At 34.9% G+C, this 22,501-nt stretch overlaps 1 protein-coding gene across 1 annotated transcript; it reads left to right on the top strand.

Annotated features, from left to right (window-relative positions):
- Positions 1 to 5,026: 5,026 nt before the first annotated feature.
- Positions 5,027 to 21,656, top strand: LOC118738421 (calcyphosin-like protein). The gene is made up of 5 exons (XM_036469354.1): positions 5,027 to 5,094; positions 17,237 to 17,388; positions 20,134 to 20,253; positions 20,939 to 20,996; positions 21,227 to 21,656. Exons 2-5 carry the CDS (start codon positions 17,237 to 17,239, stop codon positions 21,539 to 21,541), a joined length of 645 nt encoding a protein of 214 aa, XP_036325247.1. The 5' UTR covers positions 5,027 to 5,094; the 3' UTR covers positions 21,542 to 21,656.
- The last annotated feature ends 845 nt before the right edge of the window (positions 21,657 to 22,501 follow it).

Raw genomic sequence — 22,501 nt, 5'->3', positions numbered from 1 at the left:
TCGTGGGTACAAGTTTATCAGATTTGCAGACCAGGCTTATTTGGAGTTCATAGCTGGTAGCATGTATAAAATAAGCGAAACAAACGTCGGTCTTAAACCATGGCTGATTCCAGCTAAGGACGTCCCTCACAGGCCACGCACGCGTATCTCGTTGCCCACTCTGGAGGAACCAGGCGAGATGCTGCTGAGGTACCTAAAGCTCTAGAACAAACAAATACCGCGTATAGCAGACTGGCAACTTATAAAAGCTGAACAACTAAAAAGAACCATAAGACCTCTACTCTTGGCCATTAGCGCAGAATCTATTGAGGCTCAGTCTAAGGCGGGCAAAAAAATTCGCTTTGGCATCGGCATGGCCAAGATGAAAATCTTTCAAAACAACAACATCGCCGACGCAGACCCGACGCAGATGAGGTGTGTACAGTTAATCTGCAGCACTCAATATGTGCAACAAATAATTGGTCAATCCTTCTCGGAAAGGGGTGCAATGACGTCAGCCTAATCCAGGGACAGTGGGTCAGAGATGATCAGATCCACAAACTAATCGCAGCTCACGTAACCTCTATTATAGTGGTAACACAGGTACGCTGAGAGCGTGCATTCTAATCAAGAAATGGATCAGTGCACAGAGGGGGGCACCAGAACATCTTGCTACTTGGCTCATGATTGTGACGCTACATCCTGCGAACTGGAACAATTCATCGCCTAAAATCAGAGAGAAACACCATCTGGGGTAGTTCCACAATAAACAACAGAGGTGAGTGTCTCTTAAACTTTATATTTAATACTGACCTGTGCACACGCAATAAAAGAGTGAGTCTGACCTTTATGTTCCCAGCTTCGAAAGATTTTCGGGATGTGAAGAGCTACTGGACTGAACCCTAACAACGGATAGTGTTGCCGGCGATGGATGGAGACTATCGAGTGAAACATCCATGTCGGATCATTGATGAATACCCTTCAGTATTCTCGCGGAAAACCCACTACCTCTACCCAATTCAGGATGTAAGAATAACTGTATAGCCTAATTTAATCAGGCTGACAGTAAATCAGTAAGAGATTACAACTGCTATAGAACTAAACAGCCCGGTCGATAATCTGGAAAAACTCTAGCCATGGCCTTTAAAAAAAATCACACCAATTAGCGTCGTTAAGAATAAATCCCCTAGATGGACGGGACAGCTTACGGAGTACAGGTCGAATCTCAAAAAAATATTCAATGAGTGGTACAGAATAAAACTGTGGCAGGCATACAAAGACATATTAAAGCAGTACAAAAATTTGGTAATGAGAGCTAAAACTGACTCTTGGCCGTCATTTTGCACATCCATAAAGAAGTTTAGGGATTCCACCAGGAGGGGGTTGTGCATGGAAAAATACAGCAGAGGAATCACTAGAAACTCTCATCAATACACACTTTTCAGGCTATAATCAGTGGTCAAAAATATGATTTCCAACAAACCGTCAGCAACTTTAAAAAAAGTCACTCGTCTCAATCGTAGACAAGCAAAAAATTAAATACGCTTTATGTATGTAACTACAACTCCCCATACAAGTCCCCTGTCCCAGACGGTATTATACCGACAATGCTGCAGAAATTAAAGGAGCTCATGGTATCCTGGCTGGAAAGTTCCTACAAAGCAGCATCAGCTTGACATACAATCGGTAAAGCTATAAAACAGCCAAAGTTGTCTTCATTCCCAAACCGGGAAAAAGAAACCACGAAAAAGCTAAAAACTTCAGACCAATAAGTCTTACATCTTTCCTGCTAAAGGTATTGGAAAGACTGTTAGACTTACAAATAAGGGATTTTCCGGGAAACTCTAAACTTTTCAAAGCTCAACATGCGTATGCATTAGGGGCAGGTCAACTGAAACTGCCCTTTATGAAGCCGCGATCACATGACTACTTGGTCGGGTGCTTTTTAAGTGAAAGGTGTATCGGCAGGGCGGTTTGAGATATTGAGTGAGTATAACCCGATCGTCTGATCGGCGACTTGTATGTTTGCCAATTTGGGCCTATACCAGCTTATTATGTCAAAGGCATATAAGTTCCCCGTATCTTGATCCTTTCACTGGGTTCTTTTTCACCAATGCTTTTATTGTCTACCCAAGGTTGCCGAGCCGGAGATTATCTCCAACGTAGCATCGTCTACACAAGCAGGGCCACTGGAACGTTGTCAGAGGTTTATAGAGACTATTTTTACTCTAATTCTACTCTGCTTTTCAATTGCCTGCTCTTCCCAAAATACCAAAAAAATCCATTTTACACAGTCAAATAACTTCAAAGCCGACTCGCAGCGCAAAATCCGACTCCGAATCGATTATGACTAAGACTATGATTACGACTATGGAAGAATAAATTTAACTGGAAACCGTGAGTGCCCCAATTGTCTACCAATCTAACTACAACGGATGCAGCAACGGAAATCTTAATGAAAATATTTTTTTTAAATGGGAATAAATAAATCATATTCGAGTATCAGTCATAAAATGTCACAGTTCATTTGGAATCAGCAGCAGTTGTCGCCAGCCCACACGCCTTTTCATAAAAACGCAGCGCCAATGGCATACGAACATATGTACGTATACGAGTAGCAGTGATTGTTATGAGTCTGCATATGTATGTACATTAAGGCTGTTCTTGTTTGTATGGGAAAATTTAAAAATGCAGTGTATAGCGCCGACCGGATTTTTTTTCCGCTTTTTTTTAAATTTATAGTAAAAATTGTAAGTCAATCGGTTAGCGTTTGGTAGATGCGAAAATTGTTTAAGGTCGTCAAAACCCATGTATCTCTTTAACTTAATTAAAAAACACAGCACAGAGCCAGATAAGTATCTATTAACAGCTTGACTATTTTTCACCCGATTTTAAAAATCAAATATGAGAAAAGGATTTATAGGCCTTTAAAATATGTATAACAATCTATTGGTAGATTTGTCGATTGTTGGGAGTTTTTGTCGCATAAAATTAAAAAAAAAATAAAAATTTTCTTTATTTTTCCAACTTAAACCATCGCTTCAAACATTATAAGACAACTTACCTGTCAACTTTTGTTACCTTTAAATAAACTAAGAGCTCACTGCTTGTGAAAAAGTTCTAGCCAAAATAGCAAGGTTGTTTGACCCATCGACCTGGGAAATGACTTTCGAATATGAAGGTTGGATCCACTGCCGGAATTTATTTGTTGTAGATAATACTGCTGAACGAGGTGTAAAATTTAACTAAGATTTTAATAAAACATTGACAAACGATGTAGAAGAAAAGCCATTGCTGCTTCAGGTTGTTGATGCCTATCGAAAGAGATGCTTACAATAAATCAGATTTGGTCTAAAAAATCTAACTAATTAGTTTACATATTCTTGGAGCAATAAAATAAATACATAGTTCATATTTATAAAAAGCGTTATTCTATCCAACATATTTATTTAATAAATTTTATGAAATACTGTGAATAAAAATTATATTGCTATATCGATATCAATAATAAAATAACTTAATTTCCGAAGCAAAACACATATTTCCTTTTTATGTCATTTTCGCTTCTATCAAGCGTTTTCTTTCGGACGAAAAGAAACAAACATCCGGGCGGCGGCCGTTGAAATTTTGATTTGTAAAAATATGAGCACCCTTAATGTACATTTGTAGGTACAGTATCGGACATATAATTTGCAACAAAATTCAAACAATATTGTTTGCCACTTATCTTTATTTGTTTATTTTTTACGAATTTTAATCTTAAACATAGTTCGTTGTACATACACATGTGTAACAGAAACCACATAAATAAGAGTTTCAAATATTGCAAAAAGTTACAAAAATTAATCAAACTGCAAAAAATTTCATAAAAATTTCAAATTTTTTATTTAGAGTTTTTAGAAAATTTTCATGTATTCAGTTTTGTGGTTCACTAAATTCTAGTATATTAAAGTTTCACTCGAAAAGCATACCCGAAAACTTTTTAAAAATTCCGAATAAAAAGTTTGAAATTTTAGTGAAAACATTTTCAGGTTTGATTAATGTTTATGAACTTTGTGCAATCTTTGAGACATAAGTGGCAAACAATATCATTTTTAATATTGTAGCTAATGATATGTCCGCTACTGTACATATTTATAAGTAGATAACAAATTAATACGCCTTTTGTTTTATTTACATTTGGAATTTATAGCTAAGCAATAAAGGGGGGCAAGAACAGCAATAAGAATCACATAATGAAAAGTGAACTACATACGAACTAGCGACGGCAAAAAGCGGCAACTTGAAAAAAACAACCAAACCTGCACACAAATAAAGGGCACTGCGATGAGATATACACACATATATGTTTGTAGATAAATATGACAAAAAAAAACTTTATAGCTGGGAAACCTAAACATTACGTGCACTAATAGATGTGGGTGCGTTTGTTGGTGTCATCCAGCTAATATTACAGCAATTTTGTGTCATAGCCGACTTGTTGGGCACAGTTCTGTTCGTAGAATTACCATGTCACATACTGTGTTACTTTAATATGTTGTATAATACCGTGGAGATTGTATGTACATGTCAGTGCAGACTTACATGCATAGTCCACGTACATGTGTATGTGTTTGCTCTATTAACTTTAGAAAGGTAATTGCTTGACTGTCTGGTTGCCTGGCTGTCTAGATGACTGAGTAGTTGGCACGTTGTACGATATACAGTACGTATGTATGTATGTATAGCAATTTCTTCTATCTATCTATATTTTGTTTAGGTACATACAAAGATACAAACATATATACCGCCGCTCATTAGTGATTCGGGCCGAATGCTTGCCAACTATGCGCTCGTATAGTCATTTGCTCAGTTCCTTTTGCTCGATTGTCGCGTGTAGCTTTGATATGTGGACATATGGAAAGTCTAGCGGAAAAAATATTAATTGTCTATATGAAAAGTAATAGCAATAGCCGCAAGAGTGTACATTAATCAAAAAATAAATAAAACAAAAAAAGAAAACAAATTGCTGGCGTTAGTGTGCTTTTAAATTGTAGAAAATTCAAGTAATTTGCTTCAAGTAACTAACTTCCATAACTCAAACGTATTGTGCAATAAATTCCAAGAAGGAAGAAAGTGAGTAGTTATTTCAACATTTTTTACCCACTATTTGCCATAAGAAATTATTTACTTTTACTTTATAAGTTACAAAAACAGTTATGAAAAAATATCTGTGCCATCAATTGCATGTAAAAATGGCTGACCTTGCACACCTTTTTTGTCGCATACCCGTACAAGTCCTAATCAAACAGCCTTATGGACGAAAAAAGTACAAAGGCATTTGCTTAGCGATGACAGCATCAATAGTAACCCGCTTGGGCGTGTTGCCTTAGCAGCAAAGGCCTGTGAGTTGTTGTCAAATAGTGTCCTTTGATTTTGTAAGTAACACAAAAACAAAACGAAAAAAAAGAGCCGAAAAAGTATACTGCAACCAAGAGAGGAATGAAAAAATACCACGCTAAATTCGAATAGATAGCTTGTGTGCGTGTGCATGTCCGTGTCTCCGTGTGTTTGTGTGTTTATGTTCGTACGCATGCGACATTGCCATTGTTTGTCGCTTGTTGTGTCTCTGCGCTTGGCATGCCTATCATCTCTTTCCTCTCCGCATATACATAAATACATACCAAGTACCCCTCGGGGAGTGTCAACACAAATCATACTTTAATTTCTACTGTTACTCATACGTCCTGTTGTATCGGCATTTTTTTTTCATCAGCGAACTGCTTTCTCTGCAGTCTTTATTTGTTTTGTTTTGTTTTGTGCGCTACACGCAACTCGCGTATGTTTGTGTGTGTGTGTGTGCTTTATATCCTTTTCGTTGACTTGGCAATTGTTAGCTTATGCAATCGTGCGCATATCCCTGCATATCCTGTTTTATTGTTTGCTTACTTGCCATCGTCCTTTTGTGGCTGATGCTTTAGTTGTCTCTGCCTTTACATACCCAGTTCGTTAGTTATGCTGCTGATTTGTGCTTAAGTTGCAATTTATGGCAAATCGATGTTGTCGCCAAAAACGTGACCTATTTGCTTCATTTCTTGACGCTTATGGGAGAGAGTCACTCAGAGGGCTTACACACTTAGATACTTACTTTGTTACAACATCTAACAATACACTTACATACGTACATATGTAAGTATGTGCATATAAATACCTGCAGCGAAGTTTATTCCTTGGGCTGATCTCTCTGCACTGCTGTCGTCAGCATCATCATTATTGTCACTGCCTCACAGCGCCGTTGACGTGTGAGATTGTTTGCCAGCTGTCTTTATGGCTTTGTTTGGCAGTTTGCATCCATTTGCTTTCATCATAATTTACTTGTTGTTGCATAGCAGTTTACTTTTTGTGTTTTCCTCCACACAAGTATACGTACAACTATATTTGCGTACATTTGTTGCCCTTCAAATTCTTTTATCGCTTACTTTATTTACCATTCTTTCCCAGTTCGTTAACTTTGTCGCATCGTTTTGACGTTTTATTGTTTATCAATAGTTTGCTAGTTTTTTTTTTGGCTTGCGAATTCAACACGTTCGATTTGCACGTATATGTACATATGTATATATGCTTATATTAGGGCGGTTCTTAAAATATTAACATCATTGGACACCCCTTTATTATTGAAAGTGAAAAATTTTAACCGTTCGTTGACCTTAGGATACGATTTCGTAAGAGACCAATATCTTTCTCTGATTGATCTGTAGCTGTCGAAATCTCGCCCACCAGCTAAACATTCTAAAGTGAAAGTACCACATGATCAAAAACGACATGGAAAAAGCGAAGGTTTTTACAAGAGAAGCATAAATAAAGACAAAAAACAGAGCTAATATTCTTCTAATCCCTTTTTTTAATTTTGAAATTTTCGTGTATACATAAATATGTATGCTTTCATTTTGTACGTAAATAGCAGAAAATAAATCAATTTCCCAAGAAAAATTATCTCTTGATATTGTGTCACCCTAATGTGCATAGTATTTCCTTTATGGTTTGTGTGTTCATTTATTTATGTATATTTTTCGTAATGACAAGCTTTTATACGAGGAAACCCACCATGCAAAACATGAGAAACAGGCAACAAATCAGCGACTCACGGATTTATTGCCGTGGTGACAAGTCGACAACATAATTTTTTTCATGTCAATTTTGGAATAAATAAGTTTTCAAATAAATAAGTTTCCAAACTTATAAATTTCGCCTCAACAGTATTATACGAAAGCGTCTAATTTATACCAAAGACTGTATTGAAAGAAAAATTAATTTCGTTTCTAAGTTCCCTTTTTTGTATACAGAAAATAAATGAAGTATTAAAAAGTATAAAATTATTCCAAATATAGCCTAAGGCGATAAGAAAACGACTCATTCAGATGATAAGAAAACGACTCGCCCAGACGAGTTGCCATCGGCGGACGTTTTAGAGCGACTGGTAATAAGAAATCGATACGATGGCGATATTACCGTCAATAAATTTGTTTCCGAGGGCGACACGTTTTCTTATTGCCGGCAAGAAAAATTGTTTGGTGGGCAGTTTTTTAAGTTAGTGACATTTTGAATTAAACAGAAGTATTTTTTTGGCAGAAAAGCTTTTGATTTCCCTAAATAGTCCCCGTTTAGCTTTGCAAATAATAGTTGGCCCCAACTAGCGATTGCCTATTCACATGACTAAAATCTCTTACCACAGAATTATTCCTTTTGCTTCTGTTATCTATAATGTTACTGTAAAACCATAGACTATATGTATATATGTATATATGTACATATGTATATATTTGGTAATTGCATTGCTGGACGTCGAAAAGGGATGTAAATATATACCTTAATAGCCAAGCGCTGAACTCAAAGTTTGTTGGGAAATGTCCCATTTCTCTTGCGGTGGCACCTGCGTTTTTTAGCATACTTAAATATGTTCAAATATTTGTGCCAAATTACGATGATGTTTGAGGAAGCTGCCTGGTGGATGTGCCCGAAAAAAACAGTTTAGTGTCAGTAGAAATCGTAGTAATTAAATAGCGGGTCCCACTTTACTCCAAGCTAACAAGGAAAACCTCTTTCTAAATCTCGATAAGAATAAAAAATTCGATTCTTTCATTTTGCTTTAAGTAGCTGAGTTTTTCTACTTTCAAAGGCTATATGTAAATATACGATAGTAGACAGGATCAATTCTGAATTTAATGTTCCTATTCGGTGAATTCAAAAAACCACCTACTCATTAAATTGCCCTCGTTTGATGGACATATTTATTTAAATTACAAATACGGGCCCATGTGATGTAGTGGTTAGCAGTGCAGGCTACCACTCCAAAGGGCCTGGGATCAAGCCTGTATCAAAGCAACATTGCAAAAAACTACAGAAAAAATATTTTTTTCTTAACAGCGGTGGCTCCACGGCAGGCAATGGCAAACCTCCGAGTGTATTTCCGCTATAAAAAGCAGCTTCTCCCAAAAATACAATCGCCGTCCAGAGTCGGCGTAAAACTGTAGATCTCTCCCGTGGCACGCCACAAATCGGAGGAGACGCTCGGCCAAACACTTATGTACATATGTATAAGCGCCAATCTATTATCTATTATTATTACTAATACCCGCTTTGCTTTAGCCTTGAGTAGAGTTTCATTTATTTGACAAGTATATATAAATAAATAAAAATTATTTTTCACAAACATAGTGGGTTAAAAACCCTACCCACAAAGGTGCGTTATGCAACGCAAGAAACAATATATCGAGGGCTTATATTCAATATCACGTATCTGCAGTTCACAAAAATGAGATTCTTGTATGCAAATCCACTTTAGACTTAACTGTCATCGACGATGTTTATTCTGACCTTGTATATAATTTTTTAGAAGAACTAGCTATTTAAATTCATAGTTAAAATTGCAATCAGCGATGGCAGTTAAGTCTCATATAGGTTCCAACATCAAAAAGTAGTTTTCGTAAAAACTGTAGATAGGTCATATTGAATATAAGTCCTCGATATACATGTGTACATGTAGTTTTTGTAATTGTGAAAAAAAATCGTTTGGAAATTTAAAGAATATCAAAAACATCGCTGTCGCGAAGAAATTTCCGAACCGTGATAGGTATGTATGTATCTTGAGGTACATCTTCCACTACATAGCAGCGCACGCATTTAAAATGAATGTTATTCTTACCGATTTATAGATAAACTTCAGGATTCCTGCAGTATCAAGAACATACTTAAAGTATATGGGAGAGTAGGACTCTCGGTACCTCCATATAGTGTCGCTAGGGATCAATCGGTCTAAGTGTGGTGCAAAGGCCGTCATACTAACGTATGCCAAAATAATTAAATAGATTACATGAGAAATATTTATATGAGATGTCCATTTCTATTAAATCTAAAAGTTCAAAATTACGTAGGGGATAGGGAGTGAATTTGTTTGAACTTTGTGGCATCTCGCAAATATCATTCCAAATACAAATGCGTTCTAATACACGTTTACTAAGTCCTCTTCAAAGTACAAACTATACATATCGTCGATGTTTTTGCAAAACCGCCCATCGACCAGTAGCAAAACCGCCTAAATCGCCATTGTGAAACAAATGAGATTTGCTAACCCTGAACTCCAGGCATCGAGATTTATGCATAAGTATCATAAAGTCGTTATTAAAACGACAGATTTTTTAAATAATAGCTAGAGAAATTATTGCCTATCAAGGCAATTCCTTCAAAGAAAACCCATTTTTTTCGCTCTTCTGTGTTTACGATGCATTCATTTAAGCACAAAAACTGTAAATGACTTATGCCAATTTTAAAATAAAATTTACAAGAAGCTCTAATTTTTCTACAACGTCTACTTTAATTAATATGTTCCTAAAGGACATGGTGATATTTACATATACATATTTGCGTATAATTTTGTCCCTGGGCACATTTTATCTATTTAATATAATTTGTAAGTCAACTCGGACAGACTGCTGTGGCGTAACTAAATATCTACAAAATGAGCACAAACATGCTATGGCCACGGTGACCATAAATATAATTTGAAAATTCAGGATAATTTTTCAAAAAATATACCTGTTTAGATTTACGTAGTATAAAAATAACAAAAATATATACACAGCGCACCCTTTTTTCAAATTTCCAATATACAAAGTATATTGGACAACATTTTTATATGGTATGCCATTTTACAGCCACTTTAAACTTGCGCTTTATTATACTAAAATTGAATGAACTACAGAACTGCATATCCGGAGTTTTCCTAAAAATATTATTAACTTATTCACTGCAGGTCATTACGATAGCGCACCCCTTTGTTTATTTTTATTTTTTAATTTGTAAAACATTTAAAAAGATGCTATATTTTTATAAAAAATTTATGAATATTAAATAAACCAATGGAAAACTGTAAATTCTAAGGATTAAAAGGGTGCGCTATTCAAATGACGAGGGGCGTATACACTTGCAGTTAGCTGATTAAGTCGCCGCTTGACTTTACCTAACCATCGCCACATAAATCCATAATTCAAACATTGTACAAAAAAATTATGAGAATTCAAAAAACTTGAACATTCGCACTCAAAAATTTTTAATTTTTTATTCAGAATTTTTTTTTTAATTTTGGGTATGCAGTTTTGCAGCTCATTAAATTTTAGTAGGTTAAAGTTCATATTTCAAGACAAACGACATTGTCGAGCACATTTTATACGGAAGGAAATGCACATGTAGTTATCACATAGTTATCGACATTGCTGATATTTTTATCGGAAAAGATTAATTTAAATATCAAAGAAAATGCGGGTCAAAAGACACTTGGAAAAAATCCGTACATTTTGAGGTTTTTATGTTTTGAAAACCTATGCAGGACAGACCTTTGAATAACGGTACGGTCCTGCAAAAAATATGACGGATGGTCACTCTAGCTATGGCAGTTTATTTGTACTATAAGGCAGCACTAAATCAATAATTTCACGGATAGTGCGAGTCATACATATATTTATACATAAGACTGGCTCTTGATGCATATAAAAAGGTTTTATGCCGTGAGAATCATTATGATGGATTTCCACTTGGCATTAAATGGCAAAAATTGTAATGACCAAGTGTAGCAGTAAAAAAATAGTTATTAAATTTATTTCCACATGGAATTTTTTAGATGCATTTAATTTTGTGTCATTTCAATGCCTGGTGGAAACTCGGCATTGGATAAATGATAATCGGTTAAAATATTTTTTTATACTGATCACAAGGCACTCTAATGATTCGGACTTTATCATTTTATTTAGTTATGCTTCTTTGTGAATAAATAGCATTTAAAAGTAGCTGGCTTTCAGGCGCTGCCACGAATCCATATAGGCATATATATATATGCGGTTAACATATAAGACTAATTTGAAATGCATATGTCAACCAGCATTAGTGTATAAGAACTTAAATTAATTAATATATGCATTCACATATGCAATTATATATTCGTTGTTAGATTTTATTGATTTAGTCATATCAACATAAAGAGCGGAAATTTGTGAGCCTTGTACTACATTCACAGCAGAGTAACTACCTACGTTTGTACATATGTATGTATATATTCATATAGATACTTATTACAATGCGGCTGCTAATAAATCGATATTCATATAATTATCGTCTGGCTTAATATAGGTATATATTACTTATGCCATAAAAAAGTGTAATTAATTATTAAAATTGTTTGTGGTTGTCGTCGCTGACTTGGCTTATGCGTGACACTACGAATGTTGGACAAAAACTTTTTGGACACAAACCTTCAAAACTGGCATACATGTGTGTGTGTATATTTTGCTTATAATTACTCATCTAATAATCTTTAACTATTATAGAGCGCAGCTAATTTTTAGTCCTACAAAAACTTTCAACTCTTTGTCAAAATGATTTTATTTTTTATTTTATCATGTTTTTTAGTCTGTACCTGTACATTTTAATATTTACGATAGACACCCTCAGCTCATTTAAGAGTCCGATATGAGTGTGTTTCCCTTCCTACGAATGTCGACTTATATGAGCTTAAATTCATACATCAAATGAGCCTCAATATGAGTCATATTGGACTCTTATTGGCCTCATATACGGCTCATTTTGGACTCTTTTAAAAAAAGTTTTTGAGACCCTTATCGGCCTCATAAATTGCTACATTCGGACTCTTATTTTAGGTTGCTCTTTGAGTCTTATTCAACTCACTATATTTGCAAAGGCATTCCGCAAAAAGTCCTTGCAAATAACATACATACATACTTACATGCATATACACATTCCAACATGCATTCAATAGCAGCAGCTGAAGCTAAATTTTGTTCATTTTTTGTTTTCTAATTATTTTCAATTTCTGTATAAACAAGTTTAGATATAAATTTCAAATCTTTATTGTTTTTATATTGGCACATATTGGTGCTGGCTCATAACTTGGCTCATATATGAATCCTAAAAGATTCATATAAGAGTAAAAAATTTTTTGTTTTTGAAACTCATAATTCTTACCTACCTAGGACACCTTTCGGACTCATATATTCTGAACGCTCAGAATATGTTTGCGGGGCAATAGCTGTGTTTTTTTTTACACGCATATACATACATTTACGCTTAACGTGTAAAAAAAAATCATCGAAAATTTCTATTTCAAAACAAGTAATTTTGATTTCATCGGTAACTATTTATAAGCGCACATAAAGTTTGTCGCTTAGAGCTCCATACAATTTTTAAGCGCAGAAACGTGTGCGTGTAAAAAAAACACGCCTAATATCCATTAAAGTCCTATGGCAAAAAATTATGCAAGACTTGTTGTTATAGTTCTGGCTATTTATCAATTAAAACGAGTTTAGGTGAAAATGTGCCCCAACAAAAAGTCACTCAATGCATGAAACGCAATTCCTGCAGAACAACTATACTCATAAGAAGTTTAGATCAGGTATAAGCGTTGTTCCAACCAACGGTTAAAAAATATATAAAAATAAAAAACATTAACATATCGTACGTTTAATAATATACAGAAGTATTTCAAAATTTCAATTTTGTGGGAAAACGCAATCAAAGTTTGATCAATTCATATAGTTGGTATATAAATGACAGTTGAAAAGACCCATACCTTTGCCATCTTTGGGAAGTTGAGCCATCTGTTAAGCTGAACATGTTATACTTATCCAGCTTATTAATTGTATGAGCAAACCTCTAAAAACGTAAATTTTGAGTTACATCTCTATATTATTAAACGTGCGATATCACAAATAATTGCTGTCAAATAATAATATTTCGGCACATACACTTTTGCCAAGATTTTGGCCGAGCTTTTCCTATTTGCAGCATGCGTCCTAATGTTATAAAATCAATGAATATCGATAAGTTGAAAAAGTAGATTCACTATTAATTAACAATTATCGATAGCTTGAGAAATTTCGATAATACCATCAATTTTTATATTTCGATAACTATCGATAAATTTCTACAGCAAATTTGGGCCATAATTTTCATCTAATTTTTAAACCCTAAACTCTTCTCAACTTCAGGAAAATACCTTTCTAATGGTGTTCTCGAAATCGGGCCAGTGTAATCGTTAAACTAACGACCACAAAATTTATGTTAGGGTATTAATATATGTATGTATGTATAAATAATAGAAAACTACCTTGTAGAATAAACAGAAGTTTAAAGCCTTAGCCAGCTCACATTCGTCACTCTTGATTTTTTTAATATCGTTAGTTTTTTGGTCGAATGCAGCCAAAACATCACAATTTCGCTTACTAATTCCTAGAGTGGAAGCACGCGACACATTATCCAGATATACGAAAAAATTGCATTCCAAAAGTTGGCAACCTTCATCTATAGCAAATACTTCTTACTAGAAAAAACTTGCAAAATCGGGCAGATGAATGTATCTTTTTAATACCAGGGATACGGTATATTCAAAAAGCATGGTCCCACTCCGCCTTCTATTTTGGAACCAACGGTGTACAGATGATGTATCCAGGCAGAGATATCACTTTCCCCATCACAGTCGATTCTCGGCGGGAGAATGACCCCGAAAGATCTGTGAAATTCTACTTCAGGTCGTACGTAAACGGTCGCAATCGATAAATAACACTGCAATGCTTGACCGTTCTTACTTTCCATATGCCCAGTTCTCGATGCTTATAGCGACGGGGTTCTAGGGCAGAGAAAACAGAAATCTTCAGTATGTGCCAATCCATACAAAAAAAGGAAGGCTAAAGACTGAAGGGAGACCTTTTGGAAAAGCTTTTAGTTCTTGAAATTATACCGGGCAGTGTATTATAATTAAACAATCAAGTTAAAAAATTATGTCAGTCTCTTTTACGCCTGCAACAAGTACATGTGTACGTACAAATATAACAGCGTAGATATGTATTTAATAATATTGATGATAAATTCCAGCTGTGGCAGCCATATGGTGACCGGCTTTCTGGTTCACATAAAGTAAAACGAAAACTGAACTTAATGAAGTATCACCTCAGCAGTGTTGCACAGCGTCGGAACTGAACTGCGGGGACAGCGGGTATAAAAGTCATAAATTCATATATACCCAGTGGGAAAAGGTAATGTCTGGGATCGATGTTATACGAAAGTAATTTGCCGCATGCCGCTTTATATAATAATATTACTTAGTATAAAATGCTGAAATAGTTAATTGCCCAAAGTTAGATGATTTTTCAACAAATATTGATTTATTTGCAAAGATATCAAAAGTGTAAGCATTATCTTAAGGAGGCTGCCAAGTGATTATACATCAATTTGAAGTAAGTTGCTGCATAAGCAGTAGGTTGAACTATGCCCTACTGGGTATACCGGTATGTGCACAGATATGTACTAGAAGAAATTCGGTGTTTATTATAGGAGGTAAAAATTATATACATATGTATAAAAGTATTAAATGTTTATGAACATACATATGTATCAGCTGCTTCTTAACCTAAGTATTGTGTGTTTATTTATAATAATGCGTACGTACATGTGTATGTATATACGAATATTTAATAAATAAGCAATTATAGAGTTTGTTCAACTAACATCTTAGCGTTCATAATAGCAAAGAAGTATTGGCGATTGTAAGATAGTAAATTATATACTAAAAGCAATTAAAGTATTTAGTTAATGAAACTTCGAACGAAGAAGTATTCCTTTGTCTGCCAATTACCATTCACAAATTTACATAGTTATTGTGAGCTTCACACAAGCAATAATTTTTCTGTGCCTGCCAGAAAAGTAGTCAATATTTGGCGTTTGCTTTGTGCACATCTCGTGGTGTACGGTTTTGTTTTGCTAGTGGAAAAATAAATATTTAAAATATATTACGAAAAATGGCAGATGAAACAGAAGTGAGTTATATTCGAAAGGCACTTACTACATTAAATAAAAAAGTAAATTAAATATGAATCTCACACTTTTTCGAGTTCAACAAAGCACGCCAGTCGTTTCTTTTCTATTCCAACTGGCGCCAATTGGAAACGCCAAGTGAAGCCAAGTCCTTCTCCACCTGGTCTTTCTCTTTCTCTTCTCTTTCTCTTTCTCTGCTACCACCAGCGAGTTGAATACTTTCAGAGTTGGAGCGTCTGTGTCCATTCGAACGACATGACCAAGCCAGGGGAGCCGCTGTATTTTAATTCGCTGCACTATGTTCATGTCGTTATAGAGCCCATACAGCTCATCGTTTCATTATCTGCGGTACTCGCCATCGACAACGCGTAAAGGCCCGTAAATCTCCCTCAAAAACTTTCCCTCGAATACTCCAAGAGCTGCCTCATCGGATGTTGTCATAGTACATGCATGCTTCTGCGCCATATATTTACCAGCACGGGCATGATGAATGAAAAAAATATAATATAATACATTATATATAATATTTCATGTGACACCTCATTTTTGGAAATCGAGCGAACGGTACAGATTTTTGGGCTGGATGTTAAATATTTAACGCAACCATCTCCGAACTCGTGTAAGAAGTTTCACTTAAAAAAAAAAAAAAATTATTCATTGCGACAAACTTTTTGAAAGTCTTTTATTTGCTGAAGAAAGAAGTCTCATAGCATAGGATAGCCGCATGTATGGATGCATGGATGTGGACTAACTTGCAAACTATTTTTTCGGAGAACTCTTAATTATAGAGAAATTTTAAAGAATCCGTAAAGATCTAAATTGCGCACACTACGATTATATTACAATATTTAAAAACGAAAATCAGTAAAGATATAAAAATAATGCTGCTACGTAAAAGATTTCTTCCAGAATTTTTTCACAATTTTCATTACTTTTCGTTCAGATATTGCTTTGCGAATTCGTGTCAACTACTTCATATAATTTTCGTTGAACGTTCGCAAAAAAAATCGTTACAGAAATAAGATACTTCTAAAGATTTTGTTTAGATTTCAGGATCTTTGGCTTGCAGGGAAAATAAATTCATTCTCTCAATTTGTCGGCCATGATTTTTTTATGACGTTTTCAAGCATTTTAATATCATATTAAAGTGAAAATAAAAAAAATGAAATTGTGCACAATTGTTGTTGCTTATTTTTATTCATACGATATTTTTTGTTGTAGTATTAACTATTCATATTTTTATGAAAAATAAACGAAACAAAATTAGAACAAAAAGCTTTGCATACATTGCGAAAGGATCTCTGAGCCTCCACTTTTGTCCGGCGTTGAATCCCCGTAAGCCAAAGAAGAACATTGTTGCGGAAATGTGGTTGTCTTTGAAAAAGAATAGCTGCTGTAACTTCTACGAATGTAAATTATTTCTGCTTTTTTAAATTTTTAATTTTTTTTCCAACTCAAAATGCATCCACTTTTTCTTTCAATGAGAACATAAAATCATAATTCAAAAAATTATTACTTTCAAAGCAAAATAAATATTTTTTTGAGTTTTCAAAATTGAAAGCGATTAAAAAATTTCTTCCGTGAAACGGCAAAAAGCTGTGCTATAGAAAAAACCAACGTACAAGAACAACGGTTTAAGTCCAATAATTCAATTGAAGGACAAAAGAACGAGCAAAAAATGTAAGTGCACGAAAGGTCAACGCAAAGTGCAGAAAAAATAGTAAAGCTTATTGCGCAAAGTATTGAATTGCCACAACCGTAACGGCAGCGTACATTGCGGTGCAACAACAATTGTAGCCCACTAATATTAATAACAATAGAAATAATATAAAATATTTCGTATAAAAGCAGATGCAGTTGGTAAACGAATCTAAACTAAGCTCTTTTATCGCATTACTTCCAGATGAGTGGCCGTGACGACTTCTTCTCCAAAGAGGCCTCACTCATCAACCGCTCAAAGCGGGAGCTAGCAGACGGACGCGACAAGGATCCAATCTACAAATTACGATTGCTGTGCTTCAGTCGTGGCGCAACCGGCATACTCGGATTAGCCAGGTAATTGGGGTGGGACGTAATGAAAAAAAATTGCAAATGCTGCTATGTGTGCGCATTTCTGTTGAAATGAGCGCAATAAGAGACACGACGGACCCAAGATACGAGAAGTATTGACAAGCCAGCCGATGACAGACAGTTATATGCACAGAATTGGGGAACGTTCATTCGAAAAAAGTCTGCAAACTAGACATTACAAAGGATACCACTGAAATTTCACACAAAAAAAAAAAAAGACAGACGAAATAAAATGTTGTATGCCGCTGTCCTTAAATTCGTGTGCCCGAGTGGGAGCACTGCGGCGAGGCCAGCGGTAAGCAATGCAGATGATGGCACAAATGAAACTGCAATTCAATGCAAATACAATGCAATAAAATAAAATATTCAACATTTCGTTTTAACGATACTACGAGATTTTAACACACAAACAGATGGCACCAACAACAACAACAGCCAACATCGAAAACACTTCGACCAGCAACGACCCCACTAACCATCATCAACAGTGATTGTCTGTCTGTGGCGCCATTGCGCTGCACTCCTTAACTGTTCGACTGTTCGACTGCTGGGCTGTTCAACCAGCCAGCTGTCCGTCCAATCATTCATCAGTCGTCAGCATGCCGCATAAACTATTCAAGAGTGCTGCTGCTTGCTGTTCGTGCAACATGTAACTTAATGCATGTTGCCATGCCACAGAGTTCTGTTGACTAGCTGACAGCTGGTTAGTTGCTTATTGGGTGTTTGCTGTATAGTTGTTGTAATGGCCGGTAAAGTTGGAAGAGTTTTGTTGGTTGCACTTTGAAAAAAGTTCGCATTTTTTCTCGCTCGCAACTTGTATGTATGGGCGTATGTACTATGTATGTATGTATATATGTATTTATCATTGGATTTTGTGCAGAGTAGGTCCTTGCACGCCAAAGCATTAAAATAATCAAATTACAAAAAAAAAAATACAAAAAATGTAAGAATCACGGTAAACTGGTATGCCAGTGGTGGCTCTTACAGGGAATAATCCAAATGAATGTTGTTCGTATGAAAGTTGCAGACTGACTAGGTATGCTGAATTTTTTTTGCTTTTTGTTGGCTAGCGGTGAGGGAAACAAAAAATAATTTTACTTTTTAAGCAGACCCAATTAGTTGACATATGTATGCTGTATCATGGACAGCAAATCTTTGATTGATCCAATGGAACAGCATTTTGTTACAGCGTTGTTAAAAAGGAAGTAATTTCCAGAGGTAAATACCCAGCTTCTTAGCAATATATTAAGAAGTAAGTTTTAAGCGAAAAACAAAGCCGATTTCAATTCCCTTTCCTTTAAAAAAATTTATAGAAATCGCTTAACGTGGTCCTAAGTTATGCGGTAACATACATACATAAAAAAAATATTCCGACGAATTAATAACCTCCTCCTTTTCCTTATCAAAATAATCCACAGAGCATGTAAAGTCACATCATCGGCTAACTACCGTTGGAAACCCCGGTTTTAACCAAAGGGCTGTCATTCAAAAATCAAAGAAATTGGGTTGTCATCTATGCCGATCAATGCAAGGTGTTTTTGCAACGAGAATTGGCCTGTCAAAAGTCTAGCAAGTTATCTGCAGTCTGAGACTGGAAGTAGTTAAGATCCAGAGAACACAACTTGGTAACGGAACCGTAGTTTTTTAAAGAATACCGCCAGTACTTTGGAGGTCTAATGTTCAATGTGAAACTTTCATATTAGAAAAACCTATTTCTTATAGACCTTTACGTATTATTTAACGCTTCAGTATCTGCTGTAATGCCGTCTAAGATACATAAGTCACAGCACCGAGTATATCTATAAAAATTGAACTCCACATGCCATTCGCGGGCCTTCTCCATTGTTGGTATGGATGAAGTCAGTCAGGCTTTTAAAGCATAGTAGATGTCGTAAACTTGTGTCCAGTTTCTCAAACAGCCAGGCAGGCTTTCATCGATCTGACGTTCTTTAAAACAAAATTGTTAATGAGTAAGGAGTGCAGAAATTAAACAATAATAAAGTCAGTAGTAATTTTTGATCTCTGTTAATTGCAACATTTCCGAAAATGATGTTGCTTATGTTGTTAGCCAAGGTCTTCTAGCGACATCCCTTGAATTTTCTTAAATATTTTCATGGCGGACGCATCGTGTCAGGCTATCGTCTAGTCAAATTTATGCAGCGCATATAATAATACATCGTCCATTTACTAAAGGAATTATAATTCAAAAAAGTAAATTTTGTAGCAGAACTGATCACTATATTGTGTAAAAACTCCAAATGAGTCTCCTGAAAAACACTTTTTTTTTAGTTATCAATAGTAATCTAGTACTATATATGAATGAACATCCCCAAAGAGCATGCAGGATCTTAAAAAAAAAAATAATAAACCCAGGTTTGGCATAGCAGGGATATCAGTTGTTCTCACTTGGTATTAGCGATTAGCACATGCGCCAAAAGGCTGGCCCTCGCCTACAGAAATAGCAGATGCTGAACGAACAAAAACGAACAGCAAAAGATTAAATTGTAGAGGAAATTCCCTTAAATCGAGAACTTGCCGATCCTTGCGTAAGTAGTAAATGTACGTTCGGAAATATAAAAATTCTTCGATACCCTAAGAGAGGTACACTACACCAGTGAGAGTTGATTTTTCTGTAGACTGCTAATACAGTCACCTACTGACTACAGATATATGCACATATGTATATTTGGCATAACTTTCACCTTTCAACATTGCGCTTTTTCCTTTTAGGACTTTCCGCAATATGGATGATGATGACAGCAAAGCTTTGAATTACGAGGAGTTCAGTAAGGGCATAAAAGAAACTGGTCTGGAGTGCACGGAAAACGAGATTAAGGATATGTTTGCCAAGTAAGTAAAAATAAAGCATATGCATACTAATGTTTATCTTTGCTTTTAATAAAAGATACATTATATGATAGTTTGTATAATAACAATTAATATTTTGTAAGTTAGGCTACTCTTATCACCACTGTGAAAGCTACACGGGTCGCGGGTCAGATGTCCTTAGAAAATGTAAGAAAAAAGAACAAATTAATTGATTTCCAAGATATTCTTCAAATTTACCTAATTAATTGAATATAAACGCAAAATAAATAAATATAGCAAATAACTTTATCATTTTCGAAACGACGCATTTCTAATTTCTCTTGCTTCAAAATATGAGTTTTCATAAAAAGTGGACTTAGCAACATTTCCTCTCTGTCTTAGAGCGATATGTCACATGTTGATGTTCTCTGGCATACAAACCGATATTGGACGACATTCTCGACGTTCATCGGGGAGCAAATACATGGCATTAGTTTTACGAGTTCTAAGGACTTGCTTAGTGACCCTCGTAAAGAAAAATATTCAAAAGCCATTTTATTTGTTGATACATAGTGTAAAATGTGTGCAAAATATGCAGACTGATGCACAAAAAGCTGCGAGTAAAGAATTCATCAAACGCTTGCCTGATTTTGATTGCTAAAATTTTTATTTCTCACTTATTTCTAAACGAGTCTCCCTTTCTATTATACGCTTTATCTTTTTGCAGATTCGATGAAGATAACAGCGGTTCAATAAATATGACCGAATTTTTGCTGAAATTGCGGGTAAGCATAATAAAATTGGATTTTCTTTTGAAACGCTAACATAGCGAAAGCGAATTTTCGCAAAAAAAAAAATATACGAAAAACGATTTTAGATTTTTGTTTTCATTTAAATTCGTAGTTATCGAACTAACAAATGTTCTATGTGCACACTGGCTCTGGCCAATCAGCTTATTGTAAATTTATTGCCTTACTTTCATTTATTTTTGTACATTACATTCCTACACGGCTAGCCATCCATGTCCCAGTCCCGTTTGGATATCATCGATAAGGCATTTAAAAAAATCGACCGCACTGGTGATGGCGAAATCACAATTGAAGACTTGAAGACAGTATATTCTGTGAAGGATCATCCCAAGTATCTTAGTGGCGAAATGACGGAGAATGAGATACTTACGCAATTTCTTAATAATTTCGAGGGTGGACGCGGCAATCGGGATGGCAAGGTGACGAAAGAAGAATTTGTTAATTACTATGCCACAATCAGCGCTTCAATTGATAATGATGCCTACTTCGATTTGGTGATGCGGCGTGCTTACAAACTTTAAATGCAACAAAAAGCTTACAAGGAGATCGTGAAGATAGTAGCTGCCATACATAAATGTAAAAAAAAACACAAAATGCTGCACGAAATTCACCGCGGTGTAGCCAGTACAATTTTTTGTTTTTTTTTTTTGCTTACAAGCAATTAATCTTAAATAATAATGAAATGAAAAAAATTATAAATAAAAACAACAAAGCAGTGATTTATGCTGACAAAATTTAAATTTTCTAGCAACTTTCTAAACCAAATTACAAAACTTTAGCTAGGCAAATACGAATATTCAAATTGTAAAACACTTTAATTTACTTACTTTTAACAATTAGATGCAAATATGAATACATCTTTGTATTTTGCATTGTATTTATTTGCGTTAAAAAAAAAAAATTTAGAAGATCTTAACAAATTATAATGCACAATACTACTTTCGAAAATTTACAATGAAATAAAGAAATTAAAATTTTAAAATAATTCAATTATTTTACTTAACAGATGTGTTTGCTGCTTGTTTAGAAACGCTGGTCTTCAGAGCCGCCAACTAAAAATTATAATCCAATGAAAAGGTAATAGGGGCGTGGCACCTCCCATACAAATTTTCATACAAATTTTACAACAATAACATAAATGTTACGAATAATTTATTGTTTCACTCTTAGTGTTACTGCGCATTAATGGCGTTAACTTCGAATTTCCATAAGTATTTCTGATTTACTACTGTTTTTTTAAGAATAATTTTAATTTTAGTTTGTTAAAATTTTGGCTTTTCATGAAAATTTTTAACAATTCTAAAATATGCATACTATACCATGCGACAAAAACAAAAAAAAAATTGAAACACATGAAGCAATCAATATACTCACGAAACTATGAGCAAATTATAATAAAACTAACTGTGTTTTTAGTTTTTCTCTCTGACGGTTAATATTTTTTTTAGAAGGACTTTGTAGTACTTTCAAAGATATAATTA

Source organism: Rhagoletis pomonella, unplaced genomic scaffold (genome assembly GCF_013731165.1).
Source record: "Rhagoletis pomonella isolate Grant_MI unplaced genomic scaffold, Rhpom_1.0 Rhpom_scaffold_00004, whole genome shotgun sequence".
Classification (NCBI taxonomy): domain Eukaryota; kingdom Metazoa; phylum Arthropoda; class Insecta; order Diptera; family Tephritidae; genus Rhagoletis; species Rhagoletis pomonella.
The sequence above is the reverse complement of the archived record's forward strand: the minus strand, read 5'-3'. Positions and strand labels throughout refer to the sequence as shown.